Here is a 27,917-nt window from a genome sequence, read left to right as displayed (position 1 = left end):
TCAAATCCAATGTATTTTCCACTTAGATTGCACATCGCCATACTTTGACAAATTACGTTGAAACAGCGTTGATTCAACCAGTCTGTGCCCAGTAGGTATTGTGTTATCTGGATTTGCAGTGAGAGGGAACAGATTGAGTACCATGGCATAATAGTTTGAAGCCTACTTCACAAATAGTATATTAGAGTTAGTGTGGTAGTGTTGACAAAACACCTGGAACTTCAAGATAAGTCGGTGTGTTGCCACTGGAAAAATACTTAGAAATGCATCAAATTAAATCTCACGCCCTGACCACAATTCAGTAGGCTACACCATAAAGCTTGTGTATGATTACCTTACAGTTATTCATCTTTGTGTATTTATGTGTGACTGTCTTTTGTGTGCAAACCATGAGAGAAGAGCTATTTTCCTGAGTTCTGTAATTCCTTGTGCTCCCTGACCTTTAAACACATTGAGATGATGTGAAATGTTACTCTTGAGGTTGCCTGGCCATCATCTTAGACCTTTTGCGGCCAACTACTGTGCTCAACCACGCAGTCTCCACAGGAGTTGCGACAGGAAACTGGAACTATTCTTGTTTTTGCTCCTGATTTAGATAAGTGTGTGTATAGGCCTATGTGGATATATATAGAGAGACTGAAAGCTCTATGTGATGTTAATTTAATAGAACACATTTGAGCATTAACAAGTGAACGAAATACAAATGTGAACTGGACTGTGAGACTATTTGAGGTGTACGTGGGCAACGGCTGGGTCACTGCAGCACAGTGCATCCACTACAAAAGCTGTAGTAGAAGTATGTAGATTTCCCACTGCAGTGGTTTAGCCCCACTCTAATGCTGCAGTCTCCCTGGTTTTAGATTTCACTGGATTTCTACAGTACCCCTCCACCCCACCTCCCTACCCCACCCCCTTTTTCCGTTGCACAGTATCATGTGAAAGCTTATTCTAACAGCATATTCTATCATCATGGGAGAGTAAAAATAGCAAGTTCTTCTCACTAATAGTGTTTGTTTCCTTTTTAAACAGTGACATATTTTTTTACTTCTGAGCTGTCGTTGTCACTGAGCCTCAGTGAAGTGAATGTATCTGGTTCCAGATAATGAGATTCTCTCGTTTGAAAGGTACAGGCACATTGTCATCTGAGGGCAGCGGAGACTCCTCTGATTCTAATATGAAACGTTTCCTATCCTCAGATGAGCCGCAAAGACAGACAGCAGCCTAGCATTGAGGTCAAAACAACATGATGCTTTTCCCCTTGCTTTCAAGTAGCTGCCAACAAAGAGCTGTTGACTGCCAGTGTCAGAGAGGTCTTGTCTGTGGACTTAACTTTGTTTGTGTGGACTAAATACTTGTATATCTGAGCTTTTCTTAAAGCCAGCCCATGTCACCCTTTTCCTCATCTCTCCACACAAGCTCCCAGTTATTGTTGGCTTCAGATTCAAAGCCATTGTGCTTTCCTTTGAGGCAGTGAGGGTAACCACTCCTCTCTACCTGTTGGCAATGATAAGAACACACAACCGGCCAGGCCAGTGCTTTGTTACCTCTGGTCTCCCGGAGTCCCCCATGAGGACTCAGTGTAAGGTCCACCTGGTTTTGTTATGACCCCTCAGAATCATCTGTACGGGTGTTGGAACAGCAGAGGTGTTGCTTATCCTCATCCACTTGTGCTATTAGCCCAAAGCATGTTTTCTCCTCATCCTGTGTTGTGTTGCTTTCATGTGTCTTATTTGAATTATTGTTCAATTCTATTCTTCTTTATCCTTATGAGAGTTCTGTGAGTTTTTCCCCCTGAAGTTTGTGTTGGTGGAAGTCTGAGACCCAAGGCTGATAGTGCAACTATGCACTTCTCTCATCATGCTTGTGAGAGAGAGCTACAGGAGTGACAGCGATGGGGCCAGTGAACAATCGAGCTCAGAGTGCATGGGGATTTGGAGTGACAGGTGCACAGGAGCCAAGAGGAGAGATTCATCTCTACTGAGATAAATTACAAAGTAGTTATCCTACTGTTAAGACCTCTGTTACTTAATGATTTGTGTAGAATGGTGCACGTGGGTGGATGTCAATATTTCTCTTTACAAAAACCTGCCTTTTTTTTTTTTTTACTGTTATCAATGATTACAGTAGCCTATGCATATAATGAAATTACGACATTTTAATTGCCAACTGGCACAGGTCAATATAACCCCCATACAGTGTCTATGTTCCTCTTGTTATGATTTCATATTTCTGGTCCGTGATTGTAACTATATTTTGATGAGCAAGCATCACGAGGTTAGGACTCCCAGTTTGAAGCATAGCTAGGAACCATAATGAGCCCCCAATGAGTGCCTGTGGTTTGTTCCTCTATGCACGAAGCACCGCCCAGGTTTTTGCTCCCCGCTACGCAGGGAGAGATGCAGCAGTAGCATTATACAGTGCCTACGTTACCATCACAATTTTAGTGCATGCAAAGACCCCTACTCCTAATGCTAAACGGCATTCAAATCGGCAAATCAGGAAACTAGCGGACGACGGGTGTCAGAGTGGAAGGGGAACTAACGGTGCAGACTCTGATGATGATGAGGATGATGATGGTGAGGATGATGATTCTGTAAGAGAGTTATACGTATGAATACAATATTATGTGAAAGAGGAGGTAGCTAGAGATTATACCAGAAATGTTTCCTTGCGTTTCGATAAAATTATGAACAGTCACAAAATGTTGGTGTACAACAATATGCACCTTAACCGATTACATTTTGCAGAGCTCATGCTCTACATTATGACCTTGGATATGAAAATGATAATATGCATGGTCGTAATTATCGTATGCGATGCTTTTGTTTGTGTGGTTGGTGGTTGCTGATACTGTGCCTCAGTGCGCGTATGGATAATCACAGCCCGCACTCAAGTACGCACGGCGTGCAGTGGAGGCGAGGAAGTGGGAGTGAATGCGTGTTCTTATGGAGGTACACACAGGGCTTCAACATGGCCTCATCACGATATGAATGGCGCTGGTATATTCTATATTACCATATCTTGTTTGTGGTTTACATTTGATTTAGCATGTCGGCCATCAGTGGCATATGGCAGTCGCGGGCGCCAGATTGGTGTTATAGATTGTTAGGAATTGTTCCTTGTCTCGGCGTTCTCTTGTTGTTAATGTATTTTATTGGCATGTTGTAAAACACATGTATGCATGCGATATGGGAGAGGCAATGTTTTTCAGTAAAATCCTGTTCTGTTGATTACTTGGCGTTGGCAATATGGTGCTCGTTTGAAATAAATATAGTCCTATCACATAATCTTCTTGATCTGGTAGGTTTGAAAAGATGCGACTCTACATGCGCTAAAATAATATAATTAAATAGAATAACGGTATTCTCCAGGCTGTAGATTGCGTTTTGTAAACTACTGACCATGTCATTTAGGTCTCAGAGCTACTGGGCACAATGCAAAAACAGCATCATCTAGCCTACTGTAAACGAGCTATCCAGTAGCCTAATAAAATAATGTATTATCGAATGTAGAGTTTCGTTTTTAAATATTGACCCGTTTTGTAATGGTTTTACATTTGATATTGAAGTGTTTTTTACGTATATACTTCCATGCTTCTACTGTAGGCCTATCTCACTGTAGGCCCCATGGTGCCTCATAATGTTGTATTTTATGACGTAGCCTATAGGATATCTCGAAACATTGCTTTTAGTTTATGCGAATTGGTAGGCCTAAATAGTATGACGAATGGTTATGTGGATATTATTTTTTTATGTAGAACTAATATAATACAGTTTGCGTTTTCATAGTGACAATTCTACAGATGCTATGAATGTAACAGCATGTTTTTGTTTTGTGTGTGTGTGTGTGTTTGCAACTTAATGCATAGACCTCCCTGTTGTATTGAATGCTTACACTGCTGTTCATATCACAGGGTCCCAGTTAAATAAATGGTGATGCATTGAGTCTCACAGGAGATAAAAAAAATCTGTATTGCAAAAGGGGAATGCTCTGCTCTAGTGTAATAACAGTATTACTGTCAGTACGCCTATGCAGACATTATTTTAAAAAGACAGGGTTATTCATTCATTGTATTATGAGGAAGCCAAATACACGTTGTCATATCAAAACGGGTGTGCATATTTAATGCAGGCGTTGCATTTTTTTCACCTTTATTTATTCACATGGAGATGCATGTGGAGCTAAAAATACCCCTTTCTGTTCTTGAGCATGTGAGTTATAGTGGAGAGCGAGGTCTCTTGACACTTATCAGGGAACATGTTGACTTGTTAATTAGTATATTACTGTGAGGGATTACTGTCTGTTTTCTTCCTGTTCTCTTCATTTGAGATTATCACCTTTTTTTCATTCATTCATGATATTATTAGGATTGCAGGTGGAGCTCAGGCAGGGTACCTGTGGTCTATTCCATAAATCTTTGTTTAAAGAAATGTTAATTATGTTCATACATAAAGTAATTTGGCCTGGAATAGATAATGACATTAAAGTGTGAATGGACGGTAGGTCAATTTTAGTTTTTCTCTACATAATATATTAGAGAAACGCTGTTGAGTAAAACATAAGTTATGCCAAAGTTTGTTTTGGATTATGAGAAAAACAGTCACTCCAAGCAGAGCGGATATGATTTAGGGATTTATAGTGCAGCTCAACTGTGTAATCTGGGTCATGGCACCAATGTAGCATCTACCAATCTGCACCCTGTTTCAGTATGGTGCTCCTGCTCCCTATAGCCTCCACCACACTCCAGCCAACTACACAAAGCTCTTTAGAGCAATAGGTTAGCAATAGTTTATGTTCATATTCAGGTTTTTACACTTTAATGTTAAATGTTGAGTCAAGAAGATATTTGGAAGAAGATATATTACTCCTTTTGGCCTTATTTAACTGCTTTTTGTACTAGTGTGACTGAACAATGTACTACTGATCATCTTATGTAACATTGATCTTTTGCACAGAGGAAAAGTGTTTTATGTACAGTAAATCTGTTTTAGACATAATAAGGCCAATTACAGATTTTGCCCACAAATCTAGGGCCATTTCGTGAGAGGGAGGGGCTAGACAAAAAGTGGCACAGGTGTAAAATTTAAATCCCTGTGGGTGATGCAATTAATAGGGTTGTCAAACTGTGAATTTATTTTGTTTGACCTGTCTTTTACAATGGAAATATAAATGCAATCATTCCTCTTCATGAGACTCCATTTATTTTTTTGGAAAAGTTTTAGATTTCCCCACTTTAATGTCTAAACTCCAGATTGAGATTGATAATCTGTAGAAGGAGGTATTCCCCGAGGGTGAGCAGACAGGCTAGCATCACTACTCTGGACGGTTGTGACTTAGAATATAGGGACAACTACAAATACCTAGGTGTCTGGCTAGACTGTAAACTCTCCTTCCAGACTCATATTAAGCATCTCCAATCCAAAATGTATTCTAGAATCGGCTTCCTATTTCGCAACAAAGCCTCCACTCTTGCTGCCAAACACACCCTCGTAAAACTGACTATCCTACCGATCCTCAACTTCGGCGATGTCATTTACAAAATAGCCTCCAACACTCTACACAGCAAACTAGATGCAGTCTATCACAGTGCCATCCGTTTTGTCACCAAAGCCCCTTATACCACCCACCACTGCGACCTGTATGCTCTCGTCAGCTGACCCTCACTACATATTCGTCGCCAGACCCACTGGCTCCAGGTCATCTATAAGTCTATGCTAGGTAAAGCTCCGCCTCAGCTCACTGGTCACCATAGCATAGCAACACCCACCCGTAGCACACGCTCCAGTATCTCAGCTCACTGGTCATCCCCAAAGCCAACACCCACTTTGGCTGCCTTTCTTCCCAGTTCTCTGCTGCCAATGACTGGAACGAATTGCAAAAATCGCTGAAGTTGGAGACTTATATTTCCCTCACTAACTTTAAACATCAGCTATCTGCAGCTGTACATAGCCCATGTGTAAATCGCCCACCCAACTACCTACCTCATCCCCATATTGTTTTTATTTACTTTTTTTGCTCTTTTGCACACCAGTATTTCTACTTGCACATCATCATCTGCACATCTATCACTTCAGTGTTAATTTGCTAAATTGTAATTACTTCGCTACTATGGCCAATTTATTGCCTACCTTCTTACTCCATTTGCACACACTGTAAATAGATTTTCTATTGTGTTATTCACTGTACTTTTGTTTATCCTATGTGTAACTCTGTGTTGCTTTTTGTCGCACTGCTTTGCTTTATCTTGGCCAGGTCGCAGTTGTAAATGAGAACATGTTCTCAACTGGCCTACCTGGTTAAATAAAAAAAAAATAGGCATGTGTCTGTTAGGGTATCATCCTTGAGTCATCTCTACCCACTACTGGACGTTATACTTAATCATATTTTAGAGACCAGTGTCCATTTATGGTATGAGGTCTTTGGGGGATTGAACCTGGGGTGTCTCCATGGGATGGCAAGTAGCCTAGTGGTTAGACCATTGGGCCAATTACCAAAAGGTTGCTGGATCGAATCCCTGAGCTGACATAGTAAAAATCTGTCGGTCTACCCCTGAGCAAGTCAGTTATCATCCACCATTATCACTTTGGCATTGATTATAACGCCTCGTGTTAGGTTCATTTCACTGAATCAAATATGTGTAACTCTTTATAATACTGGTCATTTGAATTTTTTAAATAATAATAATAATTTTTAAAAATGAATTAAGTAGATAAATTGGTTTGAAACTCAGATATTGTCACCAAGACTTGACAGTGCCCTCCTGCCCTTGTAAAAGTACTAATGAGCCCTTACCATCCTATCTTCTCTCCCTCACCACTACTCCTCTCACTCCCTTCCTTCACCTTTTCCCTCTACCCACTCTCTCCCCTCACCCCAATCCCCCATGTCCCCTATCCTCTTCTCTCTCACTTCCCTTCTCTCCCCTACCTCAACCCCTGTCTCCCCTCACCCCTCACCCCTCTCCCACAGTTGATCAGTGGAGGCTCCATCGTCAGCGCTGAGGCAGTATGGGATCATGTCACCATGGCCGACAGGGAGTTGGCATTTAAGGCAGGGGATGTCATCAAGGTCCTCGATGCATCAAATAAGGACTGGTGGTGGGGACAGATTGATGATGAAGAAGGATGGTTCCCAGCCAGCTTTGTGAGGGTGAGTGGAGCCATCAAAGATTTTCTCATTCTCTGTGGCACCGTGTCTTGCCCACCCAAGTACACTAGGGTTTACCACCTATTCTCAATGCTCCGATGGATTATCCTTTGCCATTGCCTTATCATTGATAATTATCATTGATTCACTGCTCTGTTTTGAGGGCAGATATTTTAGGCTTGGGTGATGATGATGATATTTTGATATAGATCAAAATATGATTATGCCATGCTAATCTCACAGGAACTAAAAATATTTACTAGGCTCCAATTGAAATACTGTGAAAACAAGAAGACTTCAGAAAAGTGAGGAGTTATTACTTTGCGGGGTTATCACTACTAGCCTTCTCCATCTGCCAACTGTAAAAATGAGTCTGAACGAGGTATGTCATGTTTTTCTCTCCAAAGGTTGAACCCCACCCACCACAACCTCAAACAAAACAGGTTTTCTATATCAACCCTATAGCAGCTCCAAGGTTCCAAAACACAACTACCAAGGTGCGTTTAATAGTTTCAGCAAGTATTTCAAAGCAACTGTTTTAACTAGCATCTCACTGCACATTGGACCACCCCATATCTAACATCCTGTCGCTTTATACTACTGCTTCCATTTGCAGACATCACCATGCTTCAAGTGTCAAGCTTGTAATAGCATTACGGTCAAACTATGGTATCTCAAACAACACTCTCTTTCTCACTCTCACTTACTCTCTTTTTCTCACTCTCTGTACTCTCACTCAACTGAAAAGCGAGCACTGAGGCACTGATTCATCTCAGATCTGAATGATGAAACATGTATGACCAACCTTTTAGCAGAGGACAGGGCATATCAAACAGGTGGATAAAACGAACAAGGCTTGATGAGTGACTCAAATAAAAGCTATTTAATGGTTATTTTATGTAACTGGATTTGTTGTCATGTTGGAAGTTATTTTCAGGAACATACATTTTATAAAATGTTAAGAGCATTTCTGGATTATTGTGCCCATCCTATGAATTGACCATACAGCTTTTGTCCACTGGTCCAAGGAAACAGAGAGAGTGGGCTCTAAATAGACACCCGTGGACAATGTACTCAGGCTGAGATATACTGTGTACACAGTACCATCAAGCACTGAGACCTGATGTCTGGAAAATATTACTTACAGCACAGGCCATATGTGAATTCTATATGGCCACATGTATATTTCAAATCAATCTCAGAAGGGTCCCATGACTCTATGTATGTTATGGTGGGGTCTAGTGTTTGTAATATAGATATAGGTTTAATGACCACAACTACCTCATATTTGCAAACAAACAGTCAGATACAGTACGGTCCAAAAATGACTGCTCATCTTTATCAAGGGTGTCAATAATGACTGTATGAAATAAATCATTCAAATATTCAGCTATACTAATACAATTGCTCAGAGAAATATATTTTGTTTAACAAGTATTGTTTTTTCTCAAAAAGGTAGGGGTAAGAATTATTGACACCCCTAAAGATTCTTATAAATAATGTGGTCAAACGTTTACTATTTGGTCCCATATTCCTAGCACACAATGACTACATCAAGCTTGTGACGCAAACTTATTAGATGCATTTGCAGTTTGTTTTGGTTGTGTTTCACATTATTTTGTGTCCAATCGAAATTAATGATTAATAATATATTGTGTCATTTTGGAGTCACTTTTACTGTAAATAAGAAAATAATATTACATGACCAAAAGTATGTGGACACCTGCTCATCAAACATCTCGTTCCAAAATCATGGGCATTAATATGGAGTTGGTCCCCCCTTTGCTGCTATAACAGCCTCCACCCTTCTGGGAGGGCTTTCCACTAGATGTTGGAACATTGCTGCAGGGACTTGCTTCCATTCAGCCACAAGAGCATTAGTGAGGTTGGGCACTGATGTTGGGCGATTAGGCTTGGCTCGCAGTTGGTGTTCCAATTCATCCCAAAGGTGTTTGATGGAGTTGAGGTCAGGGTTCTGTGGAGGTCAGTCAAGTTCTTCCACACCGATCTCAACAAACCATTTCTGTATGGACCTTGCTTTGTGCACGGGGGCATTGTCATGCTGAAACAGGAAAGGGCATTCCCCAAACTGTTGCCACAAAGTTGGAAGCATATAATTGTCTAGAATGTCATTGTATGCTGTAGCATTACAATTTCCCTTCACAAGATTTCCCTTCATTCCTCCTCCACCAAACTTTACAGTTGGCACTATGTATTGGGGCAGGTAGTGTTCTCCTGGCATCCGCCGTACCCAGATTCCTCCGTCGGACTGCCAGATGGTGAAGCGTGATTCATCACTCCAGAGAGAGTGTTTCCAATGGCAGCAAGCTTTACGCCACTCCAGCCAATGCTTGGCATTGCGCATGGTGATCTTAGGCTTGTGTGCGGTTGCTTGGCCATGGAAACCCATTTTGTTAAGATCCAGACGAACAGTTCTTGTGCTGACGTTGCTTCCAGAGGCAGTTGGGAACTCTGTAGTGAGTGTTGCAATCGAGGACAGACGATTTTCACGCACTACTCTCTTCAGCATTTGGTGGTCCTGTTCTGTGAGCTTGTGTGACCTACCACTTCGCGGCTAAGCCGTTGTTGATCCTAGACGTTTCCACTTCACGATAACAGCACCTACAGTTGACTGGGGCAGCTCTAGCAGGGCAGAGATTTGACGAACTGACTTGTTGGAAAGGTGGCATCCTATGACGGTGCCACTTTGAAAGTCACTGAGCTCTTCAGTAAGGTCATTCTAATGCCAATGTTTGTCTATGGAGATTGTATGGCTGTGTGCTCGATTTTGTAATCCTGTCAGCAACAGGTGTGGCTGAAATAGCTGAATCCACTAATTTGAAGGGGTGTCCACATACTTTTGTGTATGTGGTTTTCCTCCAAGACATGCTAACCTCTTACAATTACCAATAACAGGGGTGGTTACCATGTCTTGGGGGTATGATCTTTCTCTGAGCAATTGTATTTGTATAAAATAATATAATTTCCCTATTTTTTTTAACATACAATATTTGAATTATTTTATACAGTCATTATTGCTCGTCTTTATCAAGGGTGTCAATCATTTCGGACCCCACTATCTGTCATTACGATTGAGGTAAACTAAGTAAATGAGTAAATGCTTCAACCTCATCTTTTTTTTATTTGACTGAATCTACCAACTGATTTCATCATCTCATCTTACTCAGTGATTGCTAGAGTTTGTGTTTGATTTTATTTATGTGACAAGAAATTATAAGCTAATTCTATGGGAAAATAGTACCTTCATATCCTAGAGGGAAATGTACCCATTAACAATACAGTTGCATCATGGCTGGCTTTGTAATGTGTATTTTTCCTGAAAAACATCATGATTGTGTAGATGTGTATTAGGAGTCAGCTACCTACCCCGTGTCCTCTGGCAAGGTTGCTAAAATTAGTTCCCTTTGAGGATTACACAAAGTGACAGTTCATTCCTTGAGATGCCTTCAAGCAACCAATGCACTAATGCGCTCACAACTCCTCCAACTCCCTCAACTAGGAGGTATCAGATTTTAATCAAACAATGAATACTGCGTAGAAGGACATCATGTTCATTGTTTCATGGTTTTATCCCTTTTGTAATACAATGTTATTTCTTGACCGTGTGTATGCGTCTTCCAATCATAATGTGGGGAGGTCAAAACAATGAAAAACTATCTACCAAATCTATTAATTTTAAAATGTTGATTACTTCTCCTTGCCATTATCATTCACCTGATGATAAGACAAAACATGTGAACAAAAAACATATGATGGGGGTCCCAGGGTCGCCGGTTTTCCTGGGAGGTGTCCCTGGACAAGAAAAGGTTGAAGACCCCTGTTCTAGTGGTTCCTGATATTGGGGTTCGATGTGAATATAAGCAAACTGTTCATGTACAGAACTATATGGTATATATTTATCGGGTCCATACTTGCGAACATTAGAAAAAGTAGAAGTTCTCAAAATGCCCATCAGCCAATTAAAATCGTTGACGTAGTTGCATGTGATACAACGCTACATGTTAGCTTTTCCCATAGGATAACCTGCCAGACATACATGCTAACCACACCACCCGTTGCAAAATAAATGTACACATACATGTTATTCAATCATTGCACCCATACTGCTTGCGTGCGTCAATGAGAGTATGCTTAACCAGGCGCTAACATGCTGACCAGACTGAGATGGGAGAGGCAGGACTTGCAGTGCATCAAGCGTCACAAATAGAACCAGTGTGGATGCAATGATTGAATAATATGTACAGTACCAGTCAAGAGTTTGGACATACCTACTCATTCCGGGGTTTATTTTTACTATTTTCTACATTGTAGATGAATAATAGTGAAGACATCAAAACTAGGAAATAACCCATGGAATCATGTAGTAACCAAAAAAGTGTTAAACAAATGAAAATATATTTTTTATTTGAGATTCATCAACATCACCACCCTTTGCCTTGATGACAGCTTTGCACACTCTTGGCATTCTCTCAACCAGCTTCATGATGTTTTCACCTGGAATGCATTTCAATGAACAGGTGTGCCTTGTTAAAAGTTAAGTTGTGGAATTTCTTTCCTTCTTAATGCGTTTGTGACAATCAGTTGTCTTGTGACAAGGTTGGGGTGGTATACAGAAGATAGCCCTATTTGGTAAAAGACCAAGTCCATATTATGGCAAGAACAGCTCAAGTAAGCAAAGAGAAACGACAGTCCATTATTACTTTAAGCCATGAAGGTTGATCAATACGGCAAATTTCAAGAACTTTGAAAGTTTCTTCAAGTGCAGTCGTACAAAACCATGAAGCGCTATGATGAAACTGGCTCTCATGAGGACCACCACAGGAAAGGAAGACCCAGAGTTAGGAAAGGTGGATACCTAGTCAGTTGTACAACTGAATGCCTTCAACTGAAATGTGTCTTCCGCATTTAACCCAACCCCTCTGAATCAGAGAGGTGCGGAGGCTACCCTAATCAACATCTTCAGGGAATAGTGGGCTAACTGCCTTGTTCCGGGGCAGAACAACAGATTTCTGCCTTGTCAGCTCAGGGATTCAATCCAGCAACCTTTCAGGTTACTGGCCCAACACGCTAACCACTAGGCTAGTTACTTCTGCTGCAGAGGATAAGTTCATTAGAGTTAACTGCACCTTAGATTGCAGCCCAAATAAACACTTCACAGAGTTCAAGTAACAGACACATCTCAACATCAACTGTTCAGAGGAGACTGCATGAATCAGGCCTTCATGGTCGAATTGCTGCAAAGAAACCACTACTAAAGGACACCAATAAGAAGAAGAGACTTTCTTTTGCCAAGAAACATGAGCAATGGACATTAGACTGGTGGAAATCTGGTCTGATGAGTCCACATTTGAGATTTTTTGTTCCAACCGGTGTGTCTTTGTGAGGCACAAGGGGGCCTCAAACCCACTGTTACCGTATCCTGCAGATTCACAGTTCACTGGCATATGCTACCTGGCAGCAATAATAATGGAGGTACATGACAGCTTTTTGACAAGACCATAAGGCTCTTCAAAAAATGTAAAAGTTGTATGTTAAATGTAAATGTTGTATAGACCTCCTTTATCTTTTTCCTGTAAAAGCACATGGATGTGTGTGAAAAATGTGAGATTTTGTCATATAGTGAAAAATCAGCACCATGCAATATTGGCACACTACAATTGTGACATACTAAGAGGAACATAAGTAAACCTTGAATTTGGAGGTTTAAAATATCCCTCTGGTGGCCAAGTTGACCTATTTTAAGAAATGCCATTGGTTGGTGGATATAAAGTATAAGATCTTTGATAGGCTGATGCGGAATTTGTTACAGGAAATAATCACTGGCCTGCTGGTCAGGTTAGCATCGTGCTAAATTTGGCAGGTTATCTTATGGGAACAGCTATACATTTAGCGTTGTATCAAGTGCAACTAAGTAGATTATTTTAATTGGCTACTGCTCATTTTGAGACTGAGAAGTTTAAACTTGTGTGGACCCATATTGTTCATGAAGTTATAGCATGTTAAGGTTATATCCCTATCAATTTGCAGTGTTGGGGAAGCTACACTGAAAATATAGTTTTCCAAGCTACCAAATAAACACAAAAACTCAGTTTCAAGTGAGAATTTGGCAGGTCTGATGCTGAAAAATAAAGGAAATTGTTGTCTACTTCATCCTTTTTTTGTGGGGCAGAAAAAATGTTGTGTTGTTCCAGTAGTTTTCTACACTGCTACATGGCAAAAAAAGTAATTAACTACTGAAAACACTACCAAGATTTGTATTGAGTTCAACTGCCACCAAAATACTGCAAAATGTAGGTAAATTACTAATTGAACTACATGTAATTCACTACTCCCCAACACTGTCAATTTGAACATTGCTGGAAACAGTGTCAGGAGCCTCAGTTGAAACAAAGGGATTGTGCAGTGCAGTCTATCAACTGTCCCATTTATCAGTAGCAAAGCTCTGTTTTAAATTCCCTGTGTCACTGCCTTACATCTTGTGAGCGCTCATGCTTAAAGCTCTATTGTGCAGTCACAGTGATGTACTCAGCCTAACCTGCAATTTCATGCTTGTTTCTTTTTCTAGTTTTGATGCATACTGTTGCTTTAGCTCAACCTATTCAATCGATACAGTTACATATCGCAATATTATTTTTGACAATATATCGTATCGTTTTGACAATATTGCAATATTACTTTTGCGCTAGTTGGCTGTACCTACACCAAAACTCCAGTATTTTTCCTTCATAGCTTGTTCTCCATCTTCTTTTTCAATAGGGAGCTAATTTGTCTTCAGCACATTTCCATAATTGATCAAAACTCGTTATCATGGCTGTCTCTTGTCCCTCTACAGCAGACCTATAGTGAGGTCCCTGGCAATTCCCAACCCGCCTGACTATTCAATGTAAAGGCTTCGTTAGAATTGAAGATAAATTACAATGTTTTTTGAACAGGTACCTATTTTACGGGTGCATCAGAGGAATGAAGGCCTGATATGGATATTTCTATACTTTTTTAACACGTTTTTGACAAATCTAATTATCATACACATTGCTCAATTTAAACTGAAGAAGTAGCATTAAATTCATTTGAATAGGGAGAAAAGCCCCATGGCTTTGGAATTAATATGGTGTTGTTTTTTGTGTATTTTAATAATATTTTAGATCACTTACAACCCGAACCCTGATTGTTGATGCTACTGTTTATTTGTCCAGGCTGACATGTTGTGTTCTGCTGTCCTCAGCTGTGGGTGAACCAGGAGGAAAGCACGACGGTAGAGACAGTTGAGGGGGCTAGCCCCAGCCCCAGTGAGGTCCAGAACGGGCATGCGGAGGCCAGCCCCAGCAGCAGCGACTGTCTTTGCCTGGGCCAAACCGTCCAGAACAGAGACCAGATGAGGGCCAACGTAATCAACGAGATCATGAGCACAGAGCGCCACTACATCAAACACCTGAAGGACATATGTGAGGTAGGCTTGGCTGGCTAGAGGAGATCTTCCAGAGACAGAAGGGCATATGTGAAGCAGAGGTTATAGACCATGGATGGGCAACTTTGATTGGGGTGGGGGCCACAAAAAATCTGAAAATGTCATGAGGGGCTACAGTGGGTCACGGGTCTACGTATCCATATAACCTGGCGTTGGGGCTAGTAAATGAAAGGTCGCTCGCTGGTTCGAATACCCGAGCCAACAAGGTGAAAAATCTGTTGATGTTCCTTTGATTAAGGCACGTAACCCTAATTTGCTCCAGGGGTGCCGTACTACTATGCCGCACCCTGTAAAACAACACACTTCACCGCACTTCTCCGGTGTATGTAACAATAAAACATCTTACATGCAGTCAGTGCCAGCCCTATCCTTTTGGGGCCCCTAAGTGACATTTTGTTCGGGACAAAATATTTTTGACATTTTTGTTCGTTTTGGTCTTCGGCAAGGGTTTTACACCCCTTCATCAGTGATTGGTCAACAGTAGGGATTCTTCAATGAAGTGTTTGTTGTCATTCAATGAGAGACGACTCATTTTCATGCACATTTTTTCACTTGCAAAATACTGCAGATGAAAAAAAAAAGACCTCTGCAAAAACTTCAAAATTAATTACAGATTTCTTGAGTTATCTTAGATTAATTCAGGATATTATGAGGTGTGTATACTGGCTATGGCATCTCAAGACGGACAAACTGTCCTATTGCCATTTTTTTTTATTTTCAAGCGTTCTTTTATGAGAATATGCAAGGCACAGACGTTCACTTCACCTAGTCGAGTTCTGCTAGGAGCAAACTGAACCTAGTATGCAGACTCCTTTATGCACTATGCTTTTCCGCATGCTTACTATACAACAGATCAATATAGTCTACCAGTCAACTGTCTATCCTGCCCTCTATCGATAGTGACAATAGTGGTTGTTGGATCGTTTGTACAGATCTACAATAGGTTAACTATCAATCATACCACACATAAAATAATTTAAATCTGCACCAATTTTCCATATCAATCAACAAGATGGAGGAATAGCTGATAGGCAGTGGGGAGGCCAGGTGCGTCACTAGGCATTAAAGAACAGTGAAGACACGCAGCTTAAAAAGCCCCCGTATTGATCTTGTTTAGGGACAATAAAATTATCCTACCAAGACTAGCCTACAACACCACAATCCAATTAATAATTGCATTATTGTTTTCAAGTGAGTACAATTGAGTACAATTCTACTCTAGGCTGTAAACTGCAGTGAAAATGTCATTTGAATAATGGCGCAAAAGCCTTGTTTCATTCCATTTGAATCAGCTGTGGGTCTACTTTGGACAGATTATAGAAAGGTACAATAGCAGCCCCGTCTGGCTGTATTTTTTTCTTCTGATACTGATGCGTTGTCTGTTGCCGATCATCATTCTCCCAAGTCATCCTTTCTATGCTCCCAGCAGGCCCATTCAGGAAAGCTTAACAGGGTTCTGCCTCCTTTCCGATCTGAGCGGTTATGACTCAAACTTTTTAAATTATTTAAAAACATTAATTTCACCTTTATTTAACCAGGTAGGCAAGTTGAGAACAACTTCTCATTTACAACTGCGACCTGGCCAAGATAAAGCATAGCAGTGTGACATAGACAACAACACAGAGTTACATATGGAGTAAACAAACAAGCCAATAACACAATAAACAAGTCAATGATACAGTAGAAAAAAGAAAGTCTATATACAGTGTGTGCAAAAGGCATGAGGAGGTAGGCAATAAATAGGCCATAGGAGCAAATAATTACAATTTAGCAGATTAACACTGGAGTGATAAATGAGCATATGAAGATGTGCATGTAGAGATACTGGTGTGCAAAAAGAGCAGAAAAGTAAATAAAATAAAAACAGTAAGGGGATGAGGTAGGTAGATAGGGTGGGCAGTGTACAGATGGGCTATGTACAGCTGCAGCGATCGGTTAGCTGCTCAGATAGCTGACCTATAACCTAACGCTACAATCTATCCTAAATATTTGTCATTTAACTTTTAAAATGCATTACCTTTTATGTGTCATAAACACAACAAGTCACAATGCTTTAATCTGATAAGGCTACTTCAGAAGTCTCATGTAAACTACCTGCGCATGTTCATCCACTCCATTCCAATATAATTCCAGCATCCAAACTGTGCAGCGGCCATTCGATTAATGGAAAGAGACATCTGTTATAAAACACCAAAAAGTTTAATTACAATCGAGATTGTCAAACAAAGCATTCGATTCTGAGTAGGGAGGGATGCATTTCTGCTGGTCAAGATTGACATACTCTACTTCAGTGGTCTCCAACCTTTTCTATTATGAGAGATACTTTTTAAAAATGAAACGTCACAAGCTACAATTTCCTTTCTAGCTCTCAAATATGCACATGATTCTCTTCTCTCCCCTGCAACTCTTCCCCAGGTCCTTAGTGTACATGAGAAAATAATGTTTCTGTTAATATACCTGGTAAAATAATAGTTAATAAACAACTCTAAAGGGGGCCCTATAAAATCTGAGATTGTTTTCCCCTGAATGCTGTTTTATATTTTCCAAAATTCTGTTTTTTTCAGTTTTATTGTTCCTGGTTTTAAATATTCTTTTTTTTACTCTTAAAACTACAATTGTTCATAGATAAACAATGAAATTGGATGTTCTGAGTCCATGTCAATGCTTACATCACATCAGAAGACCATTTATTTTAGGTCTGTACGGAAATTAACAAGTAGATGTTTGAGTGTAATTCTCCTTTAATTGCACATCTGGCCCTTTAATTGTGCATATAGTGAGCGCGGAATGTGCGGTATAATGTGGGTTCTGTTCTGCTGATGTTCATTTCATGGCAAACTTTGCAAATAATATACAAACGATATACTTCCTGATGATACACTTCTGCCAGGTAAGCCTACTTTGCAGTTAACATTTAAGTTAGAAGGTTTTGGGGAAAGTATTTCTGTTAAACCACAAGACGATTATCATATCAACTGGCTACACACGGAGTGATGCACATAAACGCACACAACACAGAGACGGCATTATTGCTGGAAATTAATTGGCAAATATTGTGTTAGGTTTGTCTTTTTAAGCTATTAGTAGCTAACCAATGGTGGGATAATGTTGCGTTGATTGGATGGGAGCTTGCAGTGTCTGATACTTGGGAGATTTATTTATGACAGTTTGTGGTGGAACACGTGCAAATTGCATGCACTTTCAGAATTGTTTGGCGAGCTACTCGTATGTGGCCTTTGAGTTACTGGTAGTTTGATCGACCTGTTGGAGACCCATGCTCTACTTGATTGTGGTGTTGACAACGCAAACCATGATGATACGCGTTCCAAGTCGGTATGCGGTTACGCGTTGGTTTGGTTGCGTGTGGTGCATTGGCACAGAAACCTGTTGGTGGAAAATTCGTTGCATGTATTTATAAATGTCATAAAATGTTAAACGGATTTCCCCCTAGCTGATCATTGTCTGCAGCCGATTCTGATCGTAGTGTAACGAGACAGACAGGGAGTCATTTTTTGTTGTTGTCCATTTTTCGGTCGTTGTCTGCGCAGTGTTGCCAACTAATTTCCAGGGAAAGTTGCTAGAGGCAGGTTGATTTGTTGCTAAATGACGTTGTGGTGTCATTACGTAGAATACACAATAACGTTACTCAAATTGACTGGCCATCTCGGCAAAAAATATGATTTGACATTACAGACACCCACTCTTTTCTGTACTTCTGGCTGTACAATTTTGATTGAGACATGTTGATTGATGTTGTAAGTTGTATTCAAGGTCAAACATTTGTGACCAACTATATTCATTGGATTTGGCTTGTCGAACCCGTACTACTGCTGCTGCAGTCAGCCAACAATGATTTGCAATTTGCTGAAATTGCTGCTGGCCTGCTGACGTTACTCACAATGTACTTTTGCAGCCAGGCACGTGTGTTGTGACTGAGTGTGTGACAAGAGAACATAGTTTTTGTGTCATTTAGAGGGAAAATGCGTGCATTTTAGCGTTTGAGTCACTTTTCAAAAGTTGCTAAAAGTTCCAAATACATTTTTAAAAGTTGCTCAATTTGTAGCTAGTTTGCTGTTTGGGAAAAAAAGTTGGCAGGGTAGTCTGAAAAGTTGCTAAATCTAGCAACAAAATTGGTAAATTGGCATCACTGTGTCTGCGAACCCTTAACCTTCTGGACCGTTAGCCCTGAGTGGCATTGACTGTGCCACAAAACCATGCTAAAGTGGTAAAGTCGATAACTTCATGTATAAATACAACGGTTGCTACAGTTATTGTTATTTATGGTGGTAATCATTATTTTTGAGTACATTTTGAGGGGGCAGGATGTGCAAACATTTTTACAGTACAAAGGGAGGGTCATGTGAAGAAAAAACATGTGTTGGGAGGGGAGTGTAGTTTGTTTTAATGACGTCTGGAGTTGCCTATCTCTGTTTTAGACAATTGCCTTGTTTTTAGACCATTACCCAACCACTATTCATAGCAAGATAAGACAGGTTATTAGTGATGATCCAGTATGAACTATTTTATGGGCTTGAAAAAAAGTGTATATGTATGTACCCAATAAACTGTATATCCAATATTTCCACAGTGCTATAACAGCTCTTGTGCAGATTTAGATTATGCAGTACAGTGCTTTCCATGGACTAGGAACAAAATGTGTCTAAAGGCAAACTTCAGTCAATTATGTTCTAAAGAGTAGTGACATGCTACAGTGTTTTAGTGAGAGATTAGAAGCGATGGCTGACCCGTAAGTGCTGGTTGTGGGCTCAGAAATAGCATCCCTCCCATCCCACACCACTCTTCCCCAGCATATATAGAAACAAGCACTCCATCTCTTCACGCACCACCTGTCTCCGTCAAACAACACGCCCAGGAGAGTACATGAAAAAGTACTCAAAAAGCTGTTACCCAATCAGACGTTTTTCATCAGTTTTCCCTCTGTTCCCACATAAATATTACATAATCACAATGTGCTTCGAAACCCCCAAAATGACGCAGAGAAAACATAATTGTGTAAGCAACATCACATGGCAAATCGTAATGTCTAGGTGACTGGGAATGCGTATTGAAGCGTGATGGGTCCCTTAATAAGTGTGAAACTATATGATTTTTCATGAATGACTTGAAATGTTATTGGAGAAATGAGCTCCCACAGAGGGGATGAGTTACATAACTGAGACTCTTGCTTATAGAGCTGTAGCCATCTTCCCTGCCTTTGTTTCCCTCTAGATCTAATCTGGGAAAAATGAGGTTAGAAAAATAAGTTTGATGGGAAATTAAACAGTGAATAAACAATGATTATGATTCAGTCATTGGCACTGATGCCTTTTTTAAACTCAGACAAAACTGTTTGAATGCCCTGTGTCATGTACAAATATTCCCAGTGTGAAATAGTTCCCAGTTCAATAATTGCACGCGCAGATCTTTATGTGAATGGCTGAGCTCGTGCGGATGTTTCTCTCACCCCGTCATGACCTCGAAAAACTGTTCTGTGAGAACGCGCATTTGCTTCACACATCTGCCATTCAATGGTGGTCAGGAGTATTGACACTGACCAATCAGAAGCTTGTTGAGGCGTGAGGTTGGCATATATACACCCGGACTCACGTGTCTAAGTGCTGAGGGTTGATGTGAGGAGAGATATGTTGCCAGTGTGAAGACTTGGGCGCTACGGGAGGGTGAGAAAGAAACATCCCCTTAGCTCCGCCATCCACATAAAGAGACGCCTGTGCAATTATTGAACTGGGAATATTTTCATGTTGGGAGAAATTTTACATGACGTTACAATCACAACACAATCAGAACGATTGGGAACTATTTCATGCTGGGAAGATTTTTACATGACACCCTGCAGTAAAGAAAAAATAATCTGAGATGCCATGCAACATCAGTGAAATACTATCCTTTGAAATGCATAATATTGGATCAAAACCATTTGTTTTTCTTTGTTGCCTCAGGGTTACTTCCGGCAATGTAAAAAAAGAAGAGACATGTTCAATGATGACCAGTTGAGGGTCATATTTGGGAACATTGAAGATATCTACAGGTTTCAAATGGGCTTTGTCAGAGACCTGGAGAAGCAGTACAATACAGAAGAACCTCATCTCAGTGAAATAGGTCCCTGCTTCCTAGAGCATGTAAGCATTTTTGTATCTCTCAGGATTTCGAGTGTTTTTAAAAAAATGTAATCCCTCGATAGGTTTGCGTAAACCTTGTGTATCATATCTACATGTCCATTGGATTCTCATCATTTTTCATACATCTGAGAACCTTGATGATGGGGCATTTCAGAGTTCCCTTTGGTTATTCATTTCAATGGTAACTTAAGGCAGTAGTGCACCCTTGCTATTTTGTTAACTCCAAAAAAGAAAAAGAAATTCCGCTCGTTTCAGGATTTCAAACATACTGTGTACATGTTTATCTGTTGCAGCAAGATGGCTTTTGGATCTACTCAGAGTACTGCAACAACCACGTGGATGCCTGCATGGAGCTCTCTCGGCTGATGAAGGATGGCCGCTATCAGCATTTCTTCGAGGCGTGTCGCCTGGTGCAGCAGATGATTGACATCGCCATTGATGGCTTCCTGCTCACGCCCGTCCAGAAGATCTGCAAGTACCCTCTGCAGCTGGCAGAGCTGCTCAAGTACACTGTCCAGGAGCACAGGTACCTGTCCCTTAGTCTCAATGTCACATCAAAGATTTACATTCACCTCTGTGTCATGATGAAGCATTGTTTCTACTGATAAAGATCCTGCTGGAATGATTGGTTTTTTTTGCTCTCAGGCTAATTGGCCAGTATGAGACTTGAGGATCTTTCATTAATATGTGAGGATCCTAGACGTGGATGCTAAACTTAAAGTATTGTTGTTTTGTGCAGTGAAGCTGTGATAGAGATGTGGCACGGTATGCATGCCTGACTATCTCCAGTTCTTTTGTTGACCTATTCCTCTTTCTTAGTCACCCCCACTATAACATTGTGTCTCCTCCCCTCTCGTAGTGACTACCGTTACGTCGCTGCAGCGCTGGCTGTCATGCGGAACGTCACTCAGCAGATTAACGAGAGGAAGCGTCGCCTGGAAAACATTGACAAGATAGCACAGTGGCAGGCGTCTGTGCTGGACTGGGAGGTAGGACTGAGACAGGGTGACATGGCTGAGGAACTAGCAAGTACTGTGGGACACACATACAACAAGCCGTTTTTAGTTAATGGTTTTGCTCTGTCAACTCACTCCATTACTACTAGTTTGTTTTGGTCAGAGTTTGAAATATAATGTATTTTACAATGCAAATATTTTGATAAGCTGTCACGTAGACCTTCTATAAAGGTTTAGAGGCAAGAAGTTGTTTCTTCCAAAGGAAAATGTATCAATTGCTCCTTTTGGAGTATGTACTCTTTTGATAAGAAAACAGACTGTCAGATGCGGTGCATTTTTGAAGCACTCCGTTTCATCGGGATGAAGTTAATCAGGAGTGAGAAGAGGAAGTGGAAGGATCTGTGTTGCTAGGCTCGAGCCTGTATTTGATGTGAGAGAGCTAGCGTTATCAGGCCACTCTGACCTAGTTGAAGAGTTTTTCCAGAGTTGCACAATCACTGAGGTACTGTAATTATGTCAAGTAAAAAAAAAAATCAAACCCACCAGAGTTCTACTTTGTCACCATCTATGTATTTGAGGAAGTGGAAGCCTGTCTTACCAGAAGAAGCCTGTCTTACCAGTCAGTATCTTATCAGTCACTTTTCTAATGTCATAAGCATAAAAGGATTCCGTTTTGTTGACTATGTATCACAGACTGTGTTATTGATCCTGTTTAAAGATCTGACCGTCTTGTATTTCTCTATGCAGGGGGATGATATTCTAGACAGGAGTACAGAGCTGGTCTACACTGGGGAGATGTCATGGATCTACCAGCCATATGGGCGGAGTCAGACCAGGGTCTTCTTCCTGTTCGACCATCAGATGGTTCTGTGTAAAAAGGTAAGGTGTCCACATCTGGGTCACAAATGCTATTTAATTGATCGGAACCAGTCTTGGCACTCCCAGGTGTACATATTGCCTATGTAACCCCTCTCTTTTGCAGACAGAGTTGGCAGGAATTTGTTTAGAATGTGATCAACCTGTCAGTTTGTTTGTGAATAAAACATGGCAGCAAAATCAGTACGTGTGTTTGTACCCTTAGTTACACTCCCAGGTTCAAGGCAAATGAAGGTCGCTGCTTGAAAGAGTCAAGTCACCAGATTAATGTGCCTAAGGGGTAATGATTTATTGTGCGAAACAGAAAGTCACAGGCTTGTATGAAAAAATGCTTAGCCTCACCGCTGTGGTGACAAAGACAGCTTAGGACATTATAACTACCGTTTTGATGACTGAACAGGCTTGTTTGATAGTAGTTTTTATGACAGCAATTCCTCTTTACTCCCCAATTTCGACAAGACATTTGAGTCATATACACAAAACTTAAGCTGTTAAAAAAAATAAGCATCTCAAGAAAAAAAGAGAAATTTACGAAGTTCTGAAATGCATCCAATAGCTCAACATGTGTTGAGAGATTCTCAAATGTCATGCTAAGAAATTCTCAATTCACGGAAGTGTTTAGCTCTTAAACCCACAATCAATCCCATGAATTAGGCCTATTAGTATGAGTCTTTGTAAAAGCTTAGTCATTCAAATGTGATGGTAGCTCACAAACTTCACAGTGAGGGAAATTCTGTGTGATATATTGTCACCATGCAATTTGTAGTTCGAAATTAAAATGGTCAGGAATACATCTTTAATTCAGCTCCTGAAAATGGACCCTGTGGTACTTGTTGTAACAGAACTGGATGGAGATTCATTCCTGCTTGTCTGTGAGGTCTTATCTTTTATCTCCATCCCCTCAGCATTGTGATTGATTCCTGCTCCTGAGGTGGATGACAACAGTGTTGTAACATGAGGCTGTCAGGTCCAAAGGGGAGCTAGGGGAAGCTGACAGACTTACCGTACAGTACACAGGGCTGTTGTGTCTCCCAGAGTTTACCGCTACCGCTGGGACATGTGTGACACAAGCTCTTTGAGGGGACAGGAATACATAGTACGCAGCAGAAACATCACTAATGGGGATGGGACACCTGGAATCAGGAGCAGCTGTTTACAGCAAAGTGCATTATTCATCAGGGTGATTGCATGGAACCCTGTCTATCACAGGGAAATTGATCGGCTGCAATTAGTAAAAATGCACTTATTTCTTCCTGGCTGCCAGGAATTCAAGCCTTTTCATTTCCTGTCTGTCACCTGGGTTTCGCAGTGCCTCACTATTGTTCAAAGCACTGGTCTAGATAATTCAAAGTAAATTAGAATCCACTCTCTACTTTATTTTTCCTTTCCCTTCCGCTCCTCACTCCCTTACTTTTCCCTCAGGACTTAATACGACGAGACATCCTGTACTACAAGGGCCGCATGGATATGGACAGGTACAATTTAGTTGATGCTGTGGATGGGCGGGATGATGACTTCAATGTGAGTGTGAAGAATGCGTTCAAGCTGAGTAATAAGGACTCTGACGAGATCCACATCTTCCTGGCCAAGAAGCTGGAGGAGAAACTTCGCTGGCTAAAAGCTTTTCACGAGGAACGCAAGATGGTGCAAGAGGATGAAAAAATAGGTGTGTATGTGAAAGAAATGTTCATTTGTACAACAAATGAAAATGGTGAATGAATATAATAATTATTTATATTTTTCAGGGTTTGAGATATCAGAGTATCAGAAGCGACAAGCAGCGATGACAGTGCGAAGAATGACCAAACAAAAAGGTAAATGCACACTTTCCCAAATTAGTTAACTAAGAGTTTCTGTTTTTAGTCCATCTCTCTCCTCCTTAATATATCTCTCCTCCCATGTGTAGGCCATAGGTCTGTGCCCCCTGGATACCCCCCTCCTATGGACCCCATGAATCCAGGACAGTACTTGGTAGGAGACGGCATGGAACAATCAGAATTTGAATTTCCTGAACCTGAAAGGTGCAAGTCTCCCTTCTGGCAGAGCTTCAGCAGGTTAACCCCCTTTAGGAAATAGAGAAGAGATATATTTTAGAAAGACCACCTTATTTTTTTTGAGAAGCACCATTGTATTTCAATTGTGACTCTTAAGGGAAAGCTGAACACAAGTATTTGGATTGTCAAACATTTAGCTTGTGAGCATCTCATTGATGACTGTACTGTTGTAATCACTTTACCTGTATGACTGCAATGACAACTACCACAGCGAATGACCACACCTTTGGAACCTGAGAGAAACCAAAACACCTTCCTATCTCTTGATCTGTGAGAATATTTTTGTGACCTCTACTAATCCTTGGACAATGGAAAAGGGAACCGTGAGTTTCAAGGAAAGACTAACAGAACATTTGTGTCCACATTTAAAACTGAGGAAGCACTAGTCATACATTGATCTTTATGCCAAATCTGGTTGTGTCCTACAGTTCACTGTGACCTTAATGGGCATTTTATGAGTTTTTTTTTATTTTTATTTTTTGGTTAAAGTAAAATGCTGGCCAGATTCATCAGTCTTGTATTGTTTTTGAGTATTTATTTCCATTTTATTTTTGTTAATTTATAATGCATGATGAAGTCCATTGTAGGTATTAATTGTGCAATTATATTCTTACGGGTCAAAGGAAAAAGAGAATCCGCATCATCAACTTCAGTGTGACTCATTCAAATACATCTTATATTGTTGACAGGGTATATATGTTGTATATATTTTTATTACATGTAGGTACTTAAGTCTGATAGGAATATCATCTCGTGGTGTTCTCTTAAATAGTCATTCACACTGATTTTGCATAACCAGGATGGTTGTTTGAGACCTGATATAACAGTAGGCTATATTCAGCTATCATTGCATAGTGCTTTCTTTACCACCGGGCACCTCAGTCATTGTAGAATAATATGTGGTTATAGTTGCACTTACCTAAGATCCATCTGTGATTTCATCAGGTAGAAGAGTCTGCTAGAATGCCTTTCAACCACCCAAGTCATTTAACAAAGATTGTGATCGCATAAGTTTCAGAAATAAAAAGACCTACCATAAAATTATTTGGCGATAGTTCCATAAATGACCATGGTTAAACCCCTATTCATTGGCTTTATTTTCATGTGATATTCATTCTTGATAGTGAAAGCTTTATTGGTTAGGACAAAAAAAAGAATACCACTTTAAGGTAGCCAAACTACAGTTGAAACATCTTGGTAGTCTTTTTCCTGTGGTGGCTTTCATAGTGCCAGCACAATGTTATGACATGACTGATTTTACGCCTGTCATTGCAGGATAAATCCTTCGCTTGGTCTGCCACCAGACTTAGATGAAGCAGAAGATGGGGAACATTTCAGGGGGATTCCAGTGTGTTTTTTTTTTTTATTTTTTTTTTAGGCATTATGATGGCTACTTCAACAACAGTTATACCAGAATTTCACATGAAAAATGCAAAGGAAATGCTGGTGGTCAAGCTTGTTATCTATATTTGTATTCAAAGGGTAAAAACAATTTTTAAAAGGATATTTATTTATATGCCTAAAAAAATCAACTAGGATTTAATACATTGCATTAGATACAGTATAAAAGCGCAATATGAAAGTGTGCAGTAATATTGAAGGAAAAAAACACTTTAAATATTAAGGCATTTTCTCTTGATGAACTGATATGTAACATTCATACATTCATTTAAAAAAGTGCATTTTATAATGAAAACAAATGCTTAAATATCTGAAGTTGTTTTGTTTCATTTTTGGTTTTATTGATAATTATGGATGATTTTCATTAATTCTGTGACTATGGCTTGGAATAAATCAAAATGCGTTAACATGATTGTTTCCTTCTTAATAATTGAAGTTGTGCAGTACCCTGCTAGGTGTTAATAGATGTGCATTAACACACTCCAATTAGAGGGATAACCAACAAGATTATCTAACTTCATTTCTCTGAATGTCAGGTGTTTGTTACCTTTTTCCTCAAATGATCACCATCTTTCCTTATCTTTCCTTCTTAATGTATCAAAATACAGTCTAATGAAGCACACCAACCTGTAAGAGAAGTCATGCATAAGATCTACTATTAAAGAATTACCATTAATGTGTAAAGAAATCAATTTATTGTCTATTGCAGATACAGTGCCTTCGGAAAGTATTCAGACCCCTTGACTTTTTCCACATTTTGTTACGTTATAGCCTTATTCTAAATGTATTAAATAAAATAAAAGATCCTCTACAGTCTACACACAATACCCCATAATGACAGAGCGAAGATATGTTTGCAAATATATTTATTAGAAACAAAACAGAAATGCCTATTTACATAAGTATTCAGACCCTTTGCTATGAGACTCGAAGTTGAGCTCAGGTGCATCCTGTTTCCATTGATCATCCTTGAGATATTTCTACAACTTTATTGGAGTCCACCTGTGGTAAATTAAATTGATTGGACATGATTTGGAAAGGCACACACCTGTCTATATAAGGTCCCACAGTTGAAAGTGCATGTCAGAGCAAAAACCAAGCCATGAGGTCAAAGGAATTGTCTGTAGAGCGCTGAGACAGGATTATGTGGAGGCACAGGTCTGGGGAAGGGTACCAAAAACTGTCTGTAGCATTGAGGGTCCCCAAGAACACTGTGGTCGCCATCATTCTTAAAAGGAAGAAGTTTGGAACCACCAAGACTCTTCTTAGAGTTGGCCCCTCTGCCAAACTGAGCTCACGTGGGAGAAGGGTCTTGGTCAGGGAGGTGACCAAGAACCCAATAGTCACTCTGACAGAGCTCTAGAGTTCTAGAAGGACAACCATCTCTGCAGCACTCCACCAATAAGGCCTTTATGATAGAGTGGCCAGACTGAAGCCACTTCTTAGTAAAAGGCACATCACAGCCTGCTTGGAGTATGTCAAAAGGCGCCTAAAGACTCTCAGACATGAGAAACAAGATTCTCTGGTCTGATGAAACGAAGATTGAACTCTTTGGCCTGAAGCCAAGCATCACGTCTGGAGGAAACCTAACACCATCCCTACGCTGAAGCATGGTGGTGGGAGAATCATGCTGTGGGGATGTTTTTCAGCGGCAGGGACTGGGAGACTAGTCAAGGATGGGGGAAAGATGAACGGAGCAAAATATAGAGGGATCCTTGATGAAAACCTGCTCCAGAGCGCTCAGGACCTCAGACTGGAGCGAAGGTTCAACGCAGGAGTGGCTTTGGGACAAGTGTCTGTATGTCCTTGAGTGGCCCAGCCAGAGCCCGGACATGATGTGCACCCTATCGAACTTCTCTGG

At 40.4% G+C, this 27,917-nt stretch overlaps 1 protein-coding gene across 6 annotated transcripts; it reads left to right on the top strand.

The window, feature by feature from the left end:
• The first annotated feature begins 2,372 nt into the window (after nt 1-2,372).
• On the top strand, nt 2,373-26,463 carry LOC115149069 (rho guanine nucleotide exchange factor 9). Of its 6 annotated transcripts, none has more exons than XM_029691564.1 (11): nt 2,377-2,576; nt 6,970-7,149; nt 7,554-7,643; nt 14,390-14,614; nt 20,590-20,769; nt 21,063-21,295; nt 21,629-21,758; nt 22,473-22,604; nt 24,024-24,267; nt 24,347-24,415; nt 24,508-26,463. In XM_029691564.1, the coding sequence occupies exons 1-11, from the start codon at nt 2,556-2,558 to the stop codon at nt 24,675-24,677; spliced, it is 1,674 nt and encodes a 557-aa protein (XP_029547424.1). In that variant the 5' UTR covers nt 2,377-2,555; the 3' UTR covers nt 24,678-26,463. The 6 variants fall into 6 exon arrangements, with proteins under 6 accessions (XP_029547426.1, XP_029547427.1, XP_029547424.1 ...); XM_029691565.1 differs by lacking the exon at nt 2,377-2,576 and adding an exon at nt 2,838-2,999; XM_029691566.1 differs by lacking the exon at nt 7,554-7,643 and having other exon boundaries at nt 2,373-2,576.
• The last annotated feature ends 1,454 nt before the right edge of the window (nt 26,464-27,917 follow it).

Source organism: Salmo trutta, chromosome 15 (genome assembly GCF_901001165.1).
Source record: "Salmo trutta chromosome 15, fSalTru1.1, whole genome shotgun sequence".
Lineage (NCBI taxonomy): Eukaryota > Metazoa > Chordata > Actinopteri > Salmoniformes > Salmonidae > Salmo > Salmo trutta.
Note: the sequence above shows the minus strand (reverse complement) of the source record. Positions and strands in the feature narration are given on the sequence as shown.

Bases quoted from the DNA above. Each gene is read 5' to 3' on its own strand.
- LOC115149069 (XM_029691564.1), top strand. From the start codon at position 2,556: ATGATGATGAGGATGATGATG. The intron at 7,644-14,389 runs GTGCGTTTAATA...TGCTGTCCTCAG, and splicing joins TCCAAAACACAACTACCAAG to CTGTGGGTGAACCAGGAGGA. The intron at 14,615-20,589 runs GTAGGCTTGGCT...TTGTTGCCTCAG, and splicing joins ACCTGAAGGACATATGTGAG to GGTTACTTCCGGCAATGTAA.